This window comes from Madurella fahalii (assembly GCF_045866475.1).
Source record: "Madurella fahalii IFM 68171 DNA, scaffold_2, whole genome shotgun sequence".
In the NCBI taxonomy this organism is placed as follows: domain Eukaryota; kingdom Fungi; phylum Ascomycota; class Sordariomycetes; order Sordariales; genus Madurella; species Madurella fahalii.
In genome coordinates this window covers 275,041-290,481 of record NW_027263972.1, presented here as the reverse complement: position 1 = coordinate 290,481, position 15,441 = coordinate 275,041, and the positions used below count along the sequence as shown (strand labels likewise).

Sequence of the window (15,441 nt, the reverse complement as noted above, 5' to 3'; positions counted from 1 at the left end):
GTTGGGGAGCATTAGGCGAAGGGGAGGAGAAGAGTTGGGCAATCATGCCGACAGCCAACACACGAGGGACCAACAGGCAAAGAATGCGGGTCGATTCTCGTCTCCTACATCCCGTTACCCAAAGTGCAAGTGCCCCGCAGCGCCATTGTTCAGCTGCTGGCGAGAGCCCGACATTAGCACGGAGAACGACATCTTACCTAATGCAAAGTGCAAGATGCGATGGATTCCACTTGCGGGGTCGTCCTAATTGAGGTGCCTTAGGTACATACCGTAATGTACTGAAGAAATAAGGATAAGGCAAGGTTCATGCGGTGTGGGAAACCGAATTTTAGGTAGCGTGGCAGTGGGCTTGGCTGCCCTGCCCTCTGATGACGGGGCCCCGATCCAGGGCCTGTTGCGGCGGCTTCAAACCAGATTGTTTCACGCCGGGTCGCCGTCCACCGACCGCGCCCAATCCTTCGTTGCACAAACACAGAATTACCACATGGGCGGTTCTTCCCACCTTGCATCTGCTTGATGGTTTCTGGGGCCGAGACGCGCCCGCATTTCGGTCGCCATTCTGAGTTCCAGAGGTCGCCCATTCTCCAGAGCACGCGATGTCCGTATGCCCGCCAGCCCCGCGCGCTTCCATTTGCAGAGTGCAGAGCGCAGAGTGCAGAGCGAACCAATGGGGCCCGTGTTTCCGTTTCAGGCCCAAAGACTGTGGAAGGCCAGAAACACCGCCTTCTGGTCGCAAGCCGTCCGCCATCGTCGGCGAACACACGCGAACGCTACTTATTCCCTAGAAAAGCAATCGAGCCTGCTCATCATGTGCAGCTCTATAAACACCCGCTCGCCGCCACGGATGATCGACGGCGATCTCGAAACATTCCATTCTACCATCACCGTCTGATATTGCAATCTGCCTCATAGACTGGGGTTTAATAGTTGCTGTCGTCTTGCGGGCATGGAGTTTAAGCCTAATGACACTTACACCACCAGTGAGTCGGCCCCGCTCATCGAGCCCGTCGATTGCGAGAGCGACCAGGACCTCTTCATTGTTCCCTTGAAGCGGCCTTCTCCGAGATTACCGCCAACTCGATACCGGAATTTGAAGCCTAGATCTCCTCGCAGGTCTCCATCGGCAGCGTCAAAACAGGAGTCGAACCACGGAAACCCACCCCAACCTGTGTCTGCACCCGAGATAGCCAACCCGTATCAGAGCCCACCCATGTCAGGGGACGCCATGAAGCCTCAGACGCCTCCCATGTATACGTCGCCCCTCATGTCTCCAGAGTCGGGATCAGGCCGGCACCGCTCCGGCACCCACGGGTCCCCGAACCCCCAAAGCTCGGCAGGGAATCGAACCAACATGGCTACCCCCGGCTCCCTAGCTTACCATAGCCCTCCTATGTCAGGCAGAGGCACCAAGGCCGCCTCGTCTGCCATCATGTCTCCCCAGACCGGATCAAGCAGGCAGAGCCCACAACCCGATTCGTCAGCGAGAGAAACCACCACATGCGCCAACTCCTCGGCCGACAGGGGCAGCCCGTCAACCAAGGCATCCTCAGTCTACGACGACCCCCCCATCATCACACACGACAAGCCCTCGGATGAGCCAAACGAAGAGCAGCAGGCGCCCGAGATCCCGCGCATCTCGAGCGCCCGGGCGCTCCGCCAGACGCAGGCGCAGAGCCAGGCAGAGAACCTCGGCCTCGCGCTCCAACTGCAGACGGTCGACCCGTCCCTCCTCACCATCCCGCAGCCGGAGCCGGACGCCAAATGGACCGTCCCGGACTCGCCGATGGAGCGCCTCTCGCAGCTGCGCGCGACGCCCGACTCGGCGTACGACCGCGCCCGCCAGATGGAGATCCGCCGCAGCGAGTGGAAGCACGTCGTCTACCGCTTCCCCGTCAAGGGCAAGTCGCACTGGGTGCTGGACGTCGACCTGACCGAGAGCTCGCACGCCCGGCTGGCCGACGTGGCGCGGCGGTCGAGCGAAGGGTTCGAGTGGAACGGGGACTACGAGCTGGCGAACATCTACCGGGTTCTGGCGGTCGCGCACGGGAGGGTGGTGGAGGAGATGAGGGGGGAGAGGAGGCTGGGGCGGATGGAGGTGAAGGTGTGAGATGGACAGGTACCCATATTTGAGTGCGCTCATCCGGGCTGTATACGTTGGTTTTTTTATTTTATTTTCGTTTGAACTAACCTGAAGTCAGGCCTGTGGCCAGCTGGGGATTGAGGCTGGAGTACACATAGGAGTTCATTGCACTGGCGTTTTTGGGTACTGCATACTTGGTAGCTAGGTAGCTTTCATACTGGCATATTGCATAGAGTACTAGTAGGATCGTCTCAGCATTGCACCCCAACATAAGGTAGCTTCAGTGAATCCCGTCCGAGCTTTCCCAGTGTACAGTACAGTACATACTATTGTGCATACGGTAGGTATTCCCTCTTACCGTTCCCACAACTAGGAGCTGCCTAGTTCAGATGGAAGGATCACACCATGCATGGTTCGTGCAGGCGTGCTGCAGAACCCTATTCGCTGGTCCGAATGCTACGGCAAGGCCCTCTGCTTGGGTTCCCCTCGTGCCCGAACACACCTACCTGCAGGATGCGGTCGGCTTCCTGCCGTGCAACCCGAGGTGGGGTTCTTTTCAAAAGTCGAAGTCCTAATTGGGATCGTCTTCACATACCCACCAAGTCTTACTGACAGGATCCGCAAGTGTCTCTGGTTGAACCAGCTCCATGGGTCGGTCAGGCCTAGTCACAGGTGTAAGCTTGCCAATGTACCCTGCATATCAATGGCACCACACCTCCACTCCTCCGACCTGCAGTTCTTCACGGGTTTGACTACAAATCCCCCGGTTGAAGATAACCAACCATGGTCTTTCGGCTAGCATTCCTATCCTATCTGGTCATTCTTAGTGACAGCCTATTTGTCCATTGCCATCCTTGGTCACATCGGGGCGCAACAATTCTAAATTCACGCGACGATGCCAAGGACGCCTACGACTACGTGATTGTACTGTAGGAGGAGGGACTGCAGGGTTGAATGTCGGTGATCGACTGAGCGAGAGCGGGAAATGTGATACACCACAACAATAGCCCGAACAAGAACCCTGCTGACATTCGGACGCTTAGACTCGGTGCTGGTGATTGAATACGGCTATTCTGGTAAACAGTTGTTGGAATCCAAAGCCCTCGGCACCAAAGTCTCAATTGCTTACACTTCATCGACAGACTATGACACAGGGTCGCCCTTCTTCGATATCACATCACAGCCTTCTCCAGAGCTGAACAACCGAACATTCCCCGTACTTATCGGGAGCATCGTGGGTGGAAGCTCGGCCGTAAACGGTATGGTGTTTCAAAGAGATATTTCTTCTGATTACGATATCTGGTATGCTTCGCCGCATTCTCCTTCCGTTCCGCGTTGTTGAGAATTTTCAGGGGCGAGCTCAGCGGCGTTGCAGAGAGTACTTGGAACTGGGAAAATCTGCTTGGCTACTTCAGGAAGGTTTGAGATTGAGCCTCTGGCCGTTGATTGGCATGTCGGTGTTTTCTCACATTCACCTTCACAGGCTGTCCAGCTCGTCACGCCGCCTCCCGCAGACCTCGCCGCCACATATAACATGATGTATGACCCTGACAACTATGGCCACAACACCAGCCGGCACAGCATCTTTGCCACACTCTAGGCTCCATGATCCAAGCGTCCGTGGGTAACTCGGCCATGACTGAAACTGTTTTATGCAATAACGGCATCACTAGTTATTATGTACGAAGCTATGAAGGCCATACCGGGTGTGACGGTGCCCGTTGACGGCGCTGGCGGAGAGAACGGCATGTTTTGGGCCACACGTTCCATGGACCCTATGACGTTCGAGCGATCGTACGCAAAGACGGGTCACTGGGATGGCCTCAGCCGGAAGAACTACGAACTGGTAACCGGAACCAAGGTGAACAAAGTTGTTTTCAAGGGCAACAGGGCAGTCGGCGTGTACATGTCACCCCGGGTGAACGGCACGCAGGCAGAGGATCGCAGTGAAAAGGGAAAGTGTGACACTTAAGGTGCAATTGCTGCCCTGCAATTGCGGTTCCGCTTTTGCAACAGAAAGGGTAGGAGCAAAACAAGGATCATAAAAGCCCGCAAGGAGGTCATCCTCGCAGCGGGAAGTATCCACACGCCTCAGATTCTCCAGCTCAGCGGCATCGGCCTGGCCTCGCTGCTCGAGGAAGGCACGCATTCCCGTGAAGGTCGATTTGCCGGGCGTAGGTGCAAACTTCCAAGATCATCAATACCTCCCGACCCTCATCTACCGCTGTAGGTCACATATTTCTTGGAACGTCACGCCTGTAACCAGCTAAGGACAAAAGGGACCACTGCCCCACCAATCCCGACCGTCAACGTCTCATCCCCGATAGGGAGCGACTTCCTCTTCGGCTCGGAGCTAGGCATCTTCTTCGGCCTCCCCGTAATCTCGCCCGCCAACCACGTCCCATCGCCGACCGCTACGCCGCTCAGGATCCCGCACAGCACCTCCCCGCCGGCACTCACCCTTCCGTCATAGCGGGCTACGCCAAGCAGCAACGCATCTACGCCCGCGAGATGCGCCGCACGGGCCTCACCTGGTTCGGGGCCGGCCTGGCAGGCAGCGAGACGGTGAGCTGCACCCCGCAGAACCTGCACCCCGTCAGCAGGGGGACGGTGACGATCGACCTGGAGGACCCGGCGGGGCGAGAGCCGATCGTCGACTACCGCGGGGCGGCCAACCCGGTCGACATCGACATCTTCGTGGAGGACACCAAGTCCTGGAGGCGCTATGTGAGCAGCGGCATGCTGGCGCAGTACAACGCCACCGAGATCGAGCCCGGACCGGGGTACGAGACGGACGAGGCGCTGCGCGGGTGAGTCAAGAGCGTGCTGGTCCCGAGCATGTTCCACCCGATCGGCACGGCGGCCAAGATGAAGAGGAAGTGGGGAGGGGTGGTGGATGAGCAGTTGTTGGTTTATGGTGTAAAAGGGCTGAGCGTGGTGGATACGAGTATCATGCCGACCCTGGTCGGGGGAACGACGAGTATGACGGTCTACGCTATTGCTGAGAAGGTGAGCTTCATTTGGTTCTCGACTAATATGTTTTCCTATTTCGGTGGTGCTGACCATGAAATTAGGCTGCCGATCTCATCAAGGCTCGCCAGTGAGGAAGATATCAGGGGTTGGCTACCTGGGCGCGGGCCACAGAGGCATTGGTGCTATAGGATCGGCATCTTGGGGAAGAATTATATGCACCAAACACTTTGAAGGTAACAAGGTATTCTCCTCCACAAGCGATTTGCCGTGTTAGCCGTATTCAGTAATTACCCTTAAGGAGGTTTGGGTGGCGCACAAACCACTCGGTAATTCTGGAAACGTGGAAAATCTAGACATTCTACTTTAAAGATATCTTAAAAACCCAGTCTGAGATACCCAGTGACAAAATTATTTCTATTTTCTTCTCTAAAATTGATCCCGCTGGTTGTGGTGGAGTTAGCCTTCAGAATCGGGCAGATGTTTGGGAGAGCTAAGGTACCTTACTTACCCTAGGTTCGCATATACCACAGTGCGAAATAGCCCTCAGTCATATTTCATACGTTGATAATGGCCTCGGCTGAATTTGCTTCAACAGACCTAAGTCACTTTTATTAGCCCAACCTTCATATTGGCAGGCAGTCCGTATCCGTCAGTCCCCGCTTTCTGCCAAGAAAGTGTCCGACTTCACAGCTGAAAGGGATTTGGAATCATCGATCCCTTCTAGATATCATAATCCAGAGTACCAGTGTCGTCTGCTATTGGGATTCCGCTTGACACCCGACGACACCGCACGAAGTACGCAGCGGCGCGGAGAAATTTATGGCAGCAAGGCGACGTCATTGTTCGAGCAAGTAGCACGACGATATTAAGGTAAGGCATATCAACTCCAACTTCTCACCAAGAGCCCACAAACTTCCCGGTTCTCACGTTTCGCGGCATGGTACGAGCAAGCACATCAATGGCTGCGTTGAAATCCAATCCGGTAATGAAGCGGCAAACCCATCGCTGAAGAACCATCCACGCGAAGTGACTGGTGGTTACAAATTCTCACGCGGCCCAGTTATCCATACGCCTTCCATTTGCGCACGTCAAACCGGCCCCTTACGACGCAGGTTGCTTTTGATAACGAACAGGGACCAGAATTGCGGCGCATTGTAAGATGCGAACCGAAATGGGCCTATTCTGGACCCTAACCTCCTGGCTCACCATCACCGTCAATATCTGCACAGCAGCATGGCCCAATGGTCCCTTTACAACCTCTGGCCGGTGGATCACCGACGCATCTGGCGCCAACATCACACATGTCGGTGTTAACTGGCCGGGACATGGCGAGGTCATGATACCAGAGGGCCTGCAGCACCAGGCTATTCCCACTATCGTGTCAAAGATCAAGAGCTTGGGCATGAACGCTATCCGTCTAACTTACGCAATCGAAATGATTGACCAAATCTACGATAACGGGGACAGGGATGTGACAATAGAGGTAGCTCTGACCAGCGCTCTGGGCCATGAGAACGGCTCCAAGATTCTAGAGAGAGTCATCCAGAACAATCCATCATTTTCGTCGACAACGACACGGCTACAGGTGAGACAGACCGATCCATTTCAGAAACATGCGGTTATGACGAGCTAACGGTGTCATCAGGTCTTCGACGCCGTTGCAGCAGAGTGTGCAAGACAAGAAATATACATCGCCCTAGATAACCACGTCTCTAAAGCCGGGTGGTGCTGTAATCCTCTCGACGGCAACTCCTGGTGGGGCGACACTTACTTCTCCGTTACGAACTGGACCCGCGGGCTCTCATTTATGGCTGAGCACGTAAGTCAAGCCGTCCCGGAAGAAGCTCGTCGCTCAAGACGCTGACTGGCGCATGGTCAGGGCAAATCCTGGCCGGCCCTAACCTCCATGTCTCTCCGCAACGAACCCCGCCAGCCACTAACCAACTTCACTCTCTATTCCGAAACCTACAACTGGCAAACATGGTACCACTACACCAAGCTCGGCGCCTCCGCAATCAACGCCGCGAACGCCGACCTCCTTATCCTCCTCCCGGGAATGGACTCGTCCACGCAGCTCGGCGCGATCGTCCGCGGCGAGCCGCTGGCCCCGGGCACCGCACCCTTCAACAAGACCGACTTTGCGCGCGATTACACGGACAAGCTCGTCCTGGAGATGCACGCCTACAGCATCCTCGCGTCGGACCGGCCCACCGACTGCGCCAGCTTCGCAGCGAGGCTGTACAGCAACGGTTTCGAGGCGCTCGCGGACGGCGCGGCCAACCGGTTCCCGCTCCTGGTGACCGAGTTCGGGTTCGCGCAGGACGAGACGACCTGGCGCTCTGACGTCTACGCCGTCTGCATTGCCGACTACCTGCCGGCGCAGAGGGTCGGCTGGTTCCTCTGGGTGGTCGCGGGCAGCTACTACGTCAGGGAGGGCCGCCACGACGACGACGAGCCGTGGGGCCTGCTGACCCATGACTGGTCCGGATGGAGGTCGCCGGGGTTTGTGGAAGGCGGGTTGACGGAGATGGTGGACGCCACGTTGGAGTGGGTGGGAAGAGGGGCTGTGGAGGGAGGCGAAGGCGATGGTGGGTCTGGCGGTGGGAGCGGGAGTGTTGGGAATGGTCAAGCGAGCGAGAACGCCGCGGGTGCGGGTCGACATACGCAGGCGTTCTTGGTGGTTCTGGTGTGGACAGGCATGGCCATCCTGATCTCTTCTAGACGCTTTTGATGTATGGATTTGTGACGGCGCTCGTCGCTGGTATTGTACAAGGTGCGTATACGAGGATAGGTACCATGGGAGGGAAGCACTTGGTCTGGGATTTTACTAATTAACATTTGCTCAGCTCAGTGATGTACGACTGCCAGTAGACTGTTGCGCAGAGGCCACGCCAACCCCCTCAAGGGCACAGAGCAGGGCATAGATCAACAAGGTGTGGAATCTCCGCACATCTCCTCGGGTCGGCCAATTCCTCAGGTAGGAGTATCCGCAGGAGACGAGACAATCACTCAACCCCGCCATCCATTATCCTAGAGTCCCTGAAGTTATTACCGCCAGCCCATGGCTAGTCGCTCCGGTAACTCGGCGGCTCCCAGAGGTGGCTAACGGATGGAGCAAATCTGAGCACCCTATACTGTGGCCAGACAATTTCACAGCGTATAAGAACCGAGGGGGCTAATTACTTTGTAAAGAACCTTTTATTCATTACCGCACACGACCGAAAGAGTGAGAAAATTAGCCACATGCCGGACTTTCGCGACGGCGTCAACAGCAAGGTGGCGAGGTTCTTAGAATAGCAAGGTAATTACATAATACACTCAAAACTACTACTATCCACACTCTATGCTCAAAAGTATGATTTCTTTTTGAAGCCTTCATCTTTTGATTCTTAGGCATCTTCAGCATGTTTGCCGTAAACTACCGTCACCGTGAAGTCTCTCCGGATACCGTCTGCAACGTGATCGTTCCCTTCCTGTCCGGCAATGGCGTTGGCCTTATATACGCCATTGTCGTAGGACTCGAGCCGAACACCCGTGTCGGGCCCATCACGAGATTCGGGGTCGCTGAGTGCTACGAAGGGCCCGCTGTCATCGTTGTTGCTCATTTTAATTCTCTGGTTCCGGTTCCATGTGCTCAGTCCCGTGCCGAGACTACTCCTATCGCGAGTTTGACCTTTCTTAGTCTTGAAAATGGGCTTTAGGGTCGGCACCGAGGCTGCGATGAGCACGAGGTAGGCTTCCAGCCTAGGTAGGTACAAGAGAAGTCAGCTTGCCCTGATTGGAGGATGACGGAGAATTTTGATGGGGATCCACTCACGTCCACCAAATTGCCAGGTTTGCCATAGCGTCTGACGTGCGGACCAACGTTAGTCTTGATACTTGGGTGTCTTTTTAAGTAGTGGGGCATACAAGTCAAGTCCTCCGTTTCGGTAAGCGCTTTAAGTCCAACGGTCTTCACAATAGATGCAATCATAGCGCTGAACATGATGTGGTTAGGTCAAAGTTCGGCCCGGCACCGGCGAGAGACTCACAAGACGCCCAGCCCCATGAGACTGCTGAGGGCGATTTTCTGTTTCCATTTCATCTTCAAGTTCCAGAACATTGTAGATGGAAATAGAGCGAGAATGAGGTCCACCAGAGAGCACACGGCTGTGGTTAGCGCTCGGTCAGCACTCGCAGAGCCGGGCAAAACTTAGGGCGCAGGACGGTAGAGTTGGGGTCTCACTTACAGCCTTGAGTAAAGCCGGTGTATTGCTGGACATAGGGCGGCCAACAATTACCGTTGACACTCCTGTCCCAGAAAGCCTCGATGGGCCTGCACTGGGCAAAGCTAATAATAACGGTTCCGACATCGACCACGAACTGGACAGAGATGACGCTCCAGAGAAAGACTCTTCGGGGTGTGCTTCGCGGGATAATGCTCAGGAGCAAGAGCGCAAACGATATCCGGCCGAAGCAAGGACACAGAATGGAGAAGAACTCGCACAAGTACACCCATTTGACTGTGTACATAACACGTTCGGGGTCAGCCTGGAGGACTGAGAGGTGTTGTCCCAATCCCCATTTCGACGAAATGGTGAGAAACACGCTGTTTCCGAGGCCGAGGCACTGGTTTGATCAAGCAGTGAGCCACTGACCGGGGTTGCAGTGACGGAAGGAGGGCCGAGGAGACTCACGAGGGTGAATAAGATGAGGCAGTCATCGATGGAGAGTCTCCGCACAATCCGCAAGCGAGCATATAGACGTGCCCCGACCACGAGGATTGCGAGGCTTGCAAACACCCAAGCGACAGCGATGACGGCGGGGCCTAAATCGTCGGAGGCATAGGCATCCATGGGCTGGAGAAGAGCTCACGACATGTGCTGGAGCGGGACAATGCGAGTGGAGTGAGCGGAAGCGGCTTGTAAACACAGTAGTAGTCCCATATTTTAAGTTCCTGCATGCTCAATCTGCAGAGCAGCCTCTGTAAAAGTGGATAATTGTCTCTGCGGCGCAGACGGCCGCTCCACGAAGTTGCATGATCTGCCGCTGAGAAGCGAAGCGGCGGCCCCGGTTCAGCCACTGCCATGATACACCTTCCTTCTTGGGCACCGTGGGAGCGTCCCGGGCCGTCGTTGAGCCGGGCATTGCAGCCACTGCAACGGTCCAGCTTTTTGATGGCCTGAGCTGGGTGTGCCTCGCGTTGCACCACATTTGCCGTCAAAACAGTCTCATGCATGCCGCAGGCGCAGGGGGGTGGCAGAACCAACCCCGATTACGAGTCCGCTGCCACGCCGCAACGGGACAGGTCTGAGAAATCGGAGTCGGTTGTCGCTGTACAAAGTGGTACTTAGGATTCCGTGGGGCAGCCATATAACCAATGCTTACCATGCGGCCCCAAAAAGTCGGTTTTGGTGCAACTTTACACCAAGATCCTCCAAACTTGATTCTTCCAGCTTTCATAAGTCAGCCCGTACAATCGTGTCCCAGAAGTCTGAATGGCTGTAGGCGGCATGAGGAATGCTTGGGAAGGGGCTGTAAATACTACTCCCATGCTGCTGAATTTAGGCTAATCTAAAGTCTTTCGGTCGCAGACGTTGGGTGACTAGATAAAGGTATCAGATACAAGTGATTGTAAAGACCTGTTATTAAATTCGAGGTACATTGGGGTCCAAAGCTTAACTAAGCATCGCGTTAACTCTGTTGGGCCCAGCGGAAGTGACAGCTCACACCGCTTACAGTCTCCCCGTTCAAACAGGGAGAAGCAGAGGACGACCTTCTCCCATCCAACAGCCCCAAGACCTTCTACAGTACGTGGGAACTAAACCCCTCACAAGAACCCAACAATGGCAGACGCCAGTCAAGCCCTTGACCTCATCGCGCAGCTCAGCAATCTTACTACAAAACTCTCCTCAGAGGACGACCAAAGCGCGCGAAAACAAGCTCTGTTACTCAGCAGACAGCTCACAGCATGTCTGGAAGTTCCAGAGAACACCGCCGTAGATCTGGCATTTTCTGTATAGGCCGGCCGTGCCTAGCTCAGGGCGGTCGTGAGCTAACGACGCTGGTAGCCTTTCCTTCCCGTGGCTGCGAGGATTGCGGTCGATCTGCATCTATTTGAGTTTATCGCGAGCGCAGACGGTTCACTCACCTCAGCAGAGCTTGCTTCTCTTTCGGGAGGAGAAGAACTGTTGATCAGTATGTCTATCCCTTGGAGGAGGGGGAAAAGGAAAATTATGATTCGAGCCGCCGAATGATGTGCTAACGCCGGCAGTGAAGTTCGAATTCTGAGGCCCATGGCGGCGATTGGTTTCGTTAAGGAGGTCGCGGAGCGGACGTGGATCGCTACGCCCATTACAAAGGCGATGGCCACAGAGGAAATCGCCGCCGGCCATCGCATGGTGCAAGTTACAGCCCTACTCGCCGTCTGATTGCTGTGTGATTCTTGCTGACACGTGTATAGCGGCGAGATGATCGTGGGCGCCGCCATGAAAGCGCCCAAGTACCTCAGAGAAGCCGGCCACCGCTGTCCGACAGATCCAAGTGACGGCTTTATGCAGTACGCCTTCCAGACGAAGCTGCGAACCTTCCAGCTGTTCAGCTCGATGCCTCAAGTCTTCAAGGACTTTAACATGTTCATGGGAAATACGATGGGCGCCAGGAGCTACTGGGTCGATTGGTTCCCAGCCCAAGATCGGCTTCTTGATGGCGCTACAAAGGACTCTGCTCTGCTGGTGGATGTGGGTGCCGGAAAGGGTCATGATTTGATCGCTTTCCACAGCAAGTATCCCAATCGAGGGCGATTGGTGCTGCAGGATCTGGCTTCTGTTACGGACAGTATCCTAGAGCTCGATCCTGCCATTGAGCTCATGGTGTATGACTTCTTCACCGAACAGCCAGTGAAAGGTAGCGTCGCCCCATTCTAACCGCTTGGTGACTAGTTCCAGTCACAGATTGATAAGATCCGACTAACATCTCCCCGCTCCGCAGGCGCACGGGCGTACTTCTTCCACCATATTCTACACGACTGGTCCGACGATATATGTCTGCGGATACTGGAGCAAGTCCGGGCGGCGATGAAGCCAGGATATTCCAAGTTGCTATTGCATGAGATGGTTATCCCGGAGAAGGGCGCGTCAACTTTCCACGCCATGCTTGATATTACAATGATGTGTTTCAATGCCGGTATGGAGCGGACAGAGAGGGAGTGGCGGACGCTGCTCGAGAAGGCCGGTTTGGAGGTGGTTAAAGTTTGGTTGCCCACGCAAGAAGATGCGGACGGTATTGTAGAAGCTATCCTTCGGGAATAGTTTCAAGCGCAGCCTGGTGTTGTCTCGACTGGGTCTTCAACAAACTCGGGGTAATTAATTATCTACAGCTTGGATCATATTAGAGCCAGGGCAGGCCGTAAACCGTGCTTAGATCTCGGTCATTTTCCCCATTGATCATGACTCACTTTGGGAGACTCGTGTTCTCTGATTATTCTATGACTATGTGTGTTCATCTGTATCCTACTCAAGTGTGGCCACCCGGTTGTGGCCGTCGAAGCAGGTCCACATCGAACAAATTGAATCTACGCCCTCCTGCCCACTCGTCAAGCGGCTCCCACTTCGCACAGGTATGCATAGAAACATCAAAATTTGTTGGGTAGAACGCAGACTTATCCTCATGTTGGGCTGTGTTGTTAATCCAGCGAAAAGTGACCAGTGAGAGATCTGGCTGGCACATCAGGGCCTCCCGGATGTATTCGACACAGTGATCTAAACCGATGAGATAAGTAACAGAACCAGAATAGCAATCGACGTTATTATGCTAAGACTGGGGACTCACCGACATGTTTGGCCTCGCGCGCCATGGCCTCCTCAGACTTGCCCTTGTGGTAGTACTCCTTGAAGATCATCCTTTTCACTTTTTTCTGTTTCTGTTAACACCGCATCTTGCCGCCCGATCATGGCTGGAAACGAGTAACGTACCAGGCAATGCAAGGAGTGATAAACACTGAGGGAGGCAATCCCGTGCAATCCATCCTTTGTGTAAATAGATGTCAAATTAAGCTCGTCTAGGTACTCTTTTGGTACCAGAATATTGTCGTCTGGGAGAGAAGAGTTAGGTGCGATCTGACCGACAGCACTGGGATCACAGAATAAAACGCACTGCGGAGCAGGCGATGCCATGCTTCGTCCAGTTCTGGCCGAGGACCGCCCGCCAAAGCGTTGTTGGTAATATCTGTTGGGAACCGCCGTTCTTCCCAAACTAGGGCTTCACGAGCGGGAACTATAATAATTGTCAACCAAGCCGCAAAAGGAGTTGAGTAGAATCAACAAAATTCTCTTACGAGGATACTTAGGTGTAGCCTCCTGCCCTTCTGGCCCTGGATTGGGGGTGCCTCTTAGAGTAGGAATGACCAACGCTAGGTATATGGCCGAATAGAGGAGGATCAATATGCCATGGAGATAGAACGGCCCAAATTTCCGCGCCGAGTGCTTCACATGTTGACGCCTGAGGTGCTCATCCCCCTCGTAGCTATCCTCACCCAGAAGCAGTTGCCCTTCGGAAGGGATCAACTTACTGTCGTCCGGGAAGGACATTGTGTTATGGCGAATTCCAACTGAGAGTTCTCTGCGGACTGGATTTGGCACATTAGAGAGCTCGGACACCTTAGAATATTCCTCTGAAGCAAATGACAGCTCCTAGGACAATCTGGTGGTACTAAAGGCAGGTGTGAGATGGCAGAATTGCCGATTCCTGCTGATGCTACGTTAGGTAGTACTGTAGTGGCTGCATTGGCGGTGTACCAATGCGGTTAATTTGGGGACTTCGAGCGGGGGAGTACCAAAATAACAGGAAAGGGACTTGTGACGCAGACGGATGTCCGTTCAACCGGTAGGATCTGGGGGAAGTTCACAGGGGTGGTAGTACTCGATGCTTCCCATCCTGCAAATTTCTATGCTGCCTTGCTCCTTCGGCTGGATACGGTCTGGACTCCGTAGATAAGGGGGATCGTGCGGGGAGGTGGGGATCTCAATAAATGTACAGTACTGCACAGTAAGCCAACATAAAGTAAGGGTGTGCTATACGGTCCGGCCCGACTTTAGTGCAGAGCGGAAACAAGGCTGATGCCCAATGCGGCGATACCGAATGTGCCCCACTATACGTCTGGTGGAGATGCAGGCTCCAATGTAAACTGACCAGTCCAAATATATGTCGTTCAAACACGATGTTATCTACGAACTCGTCTGCCTTCCGTCAACTACGGTCACCATGTACTTGTTCAGACAAAAACGGGGCTACCTGCCCATCCCTATCCACCAGGAAACGCCCAGTACGCATGCTGTGGCCAGCGGCACAAGTAGGACATGTCGCCTGCTTGTGCTTCCCGCAGTTGCGATCTTCTCATGCGCTCTCGGCTTCATCATAGGGGCGGCAGCCTCTGCAACAGCTTGCTCGCACGGAAACAGTGCTTTTCTACAGCCAACCAAGCTTGACATCACTATCCCCACCATCAAGACGACATTTAAGTACAATCGCACCTTCAGCGAAGACCCACATCAGAATAGCACCACAGAGGAAGCCTGGGAGAGTATTGTCCCTGGTATGTACAACGCCGCCCAAAACTTATTCTGCGGGAATCTACCCTCGCGATTATGTACCAGTACTAATGGCAGTTCTAGTGGGACAAGGGTCCGTCAGATACCCTGCCGCAATGCCGCAAGTCTATACTCTGTCTGTGGTGCATCAGCTTCATTGTTTGGTGCGTCCCATCGACCCCTGTATCTTTGATGGCCCGAGGCTCCAGGGTCAATGATCCACCGAGCTTACGACCCCTGAGAGTTCACTTTTGCTCCAACCACTGCTAAGGTGGCCTTGGCGGCTTCCGCAAGATCCCCTTGTTTTTACACCACAACTGACCGTGTCCTTGTTAAAAACGGCAGTGGTCCATTCACAGAAACTACTACACCACCTTGCGGCCGCAACCGGGCTACGATGGGGAAAGCACGCTCCGGCATATGAGGCACTGCTTCGATTACCTCCGCCAAAGCCTGATGTGTGCAGCAGATGCGACCCTCGAGCCGGTCGACCCGTCGCTTGGCGGTGTAACTGGCTGGGGCAACCCCCGAGTTTGTCGTGACTATGGTGCTTTGGCGGCATGGGCCAATGAGCATCGGGTAAGCAACCTCAGGGGTTTTATTCAAACCCCGAGCTCGCATTCGCATGGGCAGAAATGATGGCGATCACCTCGGATTGGAACAAGGAACCAGCCAATTAACCGGAGCCAAACGGAGCAACACGGACAGGAATTCATGCCGTGAGAAAGGGCAGAAGGGCGGCAGGGCTTGTATGGTCGTTTGTAGCAACCAAGGCATCCTCAGCCGAGAACCGTTTTTGTGCAACATATAAGTCCGAGAAGC

At 54.6% G+C, this 15,441-nt stretch overlaps 7 protein-coding genes across 7 annotated transcripts; 5 read left to right on the top strand and 2 right to left on the bottom strand.

Annotated features, from left to right (window-relative positions):
- Positions 1–946: 946 nt before the first annotated feature.
- MFIFM68171_02843 (uncharacterized protein) lies at positions 947–2,107 on the top strand (the record flags this gene model as incomplete). Its single annotated transcript, XM_071058265.1, has 1 exon — positions 947–2,107. The coding sequence occupies one exon, from the start codon at positions 947–949 to the stop codon at positions 2,105–2,107; it is 1,161 nt and encodes a 386-aa protein (XP_070914366.1).
- A 756-nt stretch (positions 2,108–2,863) lies between these two features.
- Positions 2,864–4,894, top strand: MFIFM68171_02842 (Glucose oxidase; the record flags this gene model as incomplete). Its single annotated transcript, XM_071058264.1, has 10 exons — positions 2,864–3,009; positions 3,054–3,067; positions 3,124–3,156; positions 3,223–3,382; positions 3,433–3,499; positions 3,564–3,619; positions 3,681–3,700; positions 3,754–4,039; positions 4,097–4,306; positions 4,360–4,894. The coding sequence occupies 10 exons, from the start codon at positions 2,864–2,866 to the stop codon at positions 4,892–4,894; spliced, it is 1,527 nt and encodes a 508-aa protein (XP_070914365.1).
- Positions 4,895–4,918: 24 nt separating this feature from the next.
- On the top strand, positions 4,919–5,184 carry MFIFM68171_02841 (uncharacterized protein; the record flags this gene model as incomplete). The annotated part of the gene is made up of 2 exons (XM_071058263.1): positions 4,919–5,089; positions 5,155–5,184. 2 exons carry the CDS (start codon positions 4,919–4,921, stop codon positions 5,182–5,184), a joined length of 201 nt encoding a protein of 66 aa, XP_070914364.1.
- Positions 5,185–6,224: 1,040 nt separating this feature from the next.
- Positions 6,225–7,784, top strand: MFIFM68171_02840 (Putative beta--galactanase; the record flags this gene model as incomplete). The annotated part of the gene is made up of 3 exons (XM_071058262.1): positions 6,225–6,638; positions 6,699–6,872; positions 6,933–7,784. The coding sequence occupies 3 exons, from the start codon at positions 6,225–6,227 to the stop codon at positions 7,782–7,784; spliced, it is 1,440 nt and encodes a 479-aa protein (XP_070914363.1).
- Positions 7,785–8,442: 658 nt separating this feature from the next.
- MFIFM68171_02839 (uncharacterized protein) lies at positions 8,443–9,888 on the bottom strand (the record flags this gene model as incomplete). Its single annotated transcript, XM_071058261.1, has 6 exons — positions 8,443–8,797; positions 8,871–8,901; positions 8,963–9,030; positions 9,085–9,202; positions 9,283–9,661; positions 9,730–9,888. 6 exons carry the CDS (start codon positions 9,886–9,888, stop codon positions 8,443–8,445), a joined length of 1,110 nt encoding a protein of 369 aa, XP_070914362.1.
- Positions 9,889–10,878: 990 nt separating this feature from the next.
- On the top strand, positions 10,879–12,342 carry MFIFM68171_02838 (uncharacterized protein; the record flags this gene model as incomplete). The annotated part of the gene is made up of 5 exons (XM_071058260.1): positions 10,879–11,049; positions 11,104–11,230; positions 11,312–11,435; positions 11,496–11,938; positions 12,023–12,342. 5 exons carry the CDS (start codon positions 10,879–10,881, stop codon positions 12,340–12,342), a joined length of 1,185 nt encoding a protein of 394 aa, XP_070914361.1.
- Positions 12,343–12,547: 205 nt separating this feature from the next.
- MFIFM68171_02837 (uncharacterized protein) lies at positions 12,548–13,620 on the bottom strand (the record flags this gene model as incomplete). Its single annotated transcript, XM_071058259.1, has 5 exons — positions 12,548–12,792; positions 12,863–12,953; positions 13,006–13,124; positions 13,187–13,306; positions 13,368–13,620. The coding sequence occupies 5 exons, from the start codon at positions 13,618–13,620 to the stop codon at positions 12,548–12,550; spliced, it is 828 nt and encodes a 275-aa protein (XP_070914360.1).
- Positions 13,621–15,441: the final 1,821 nt, after the last annotated feature.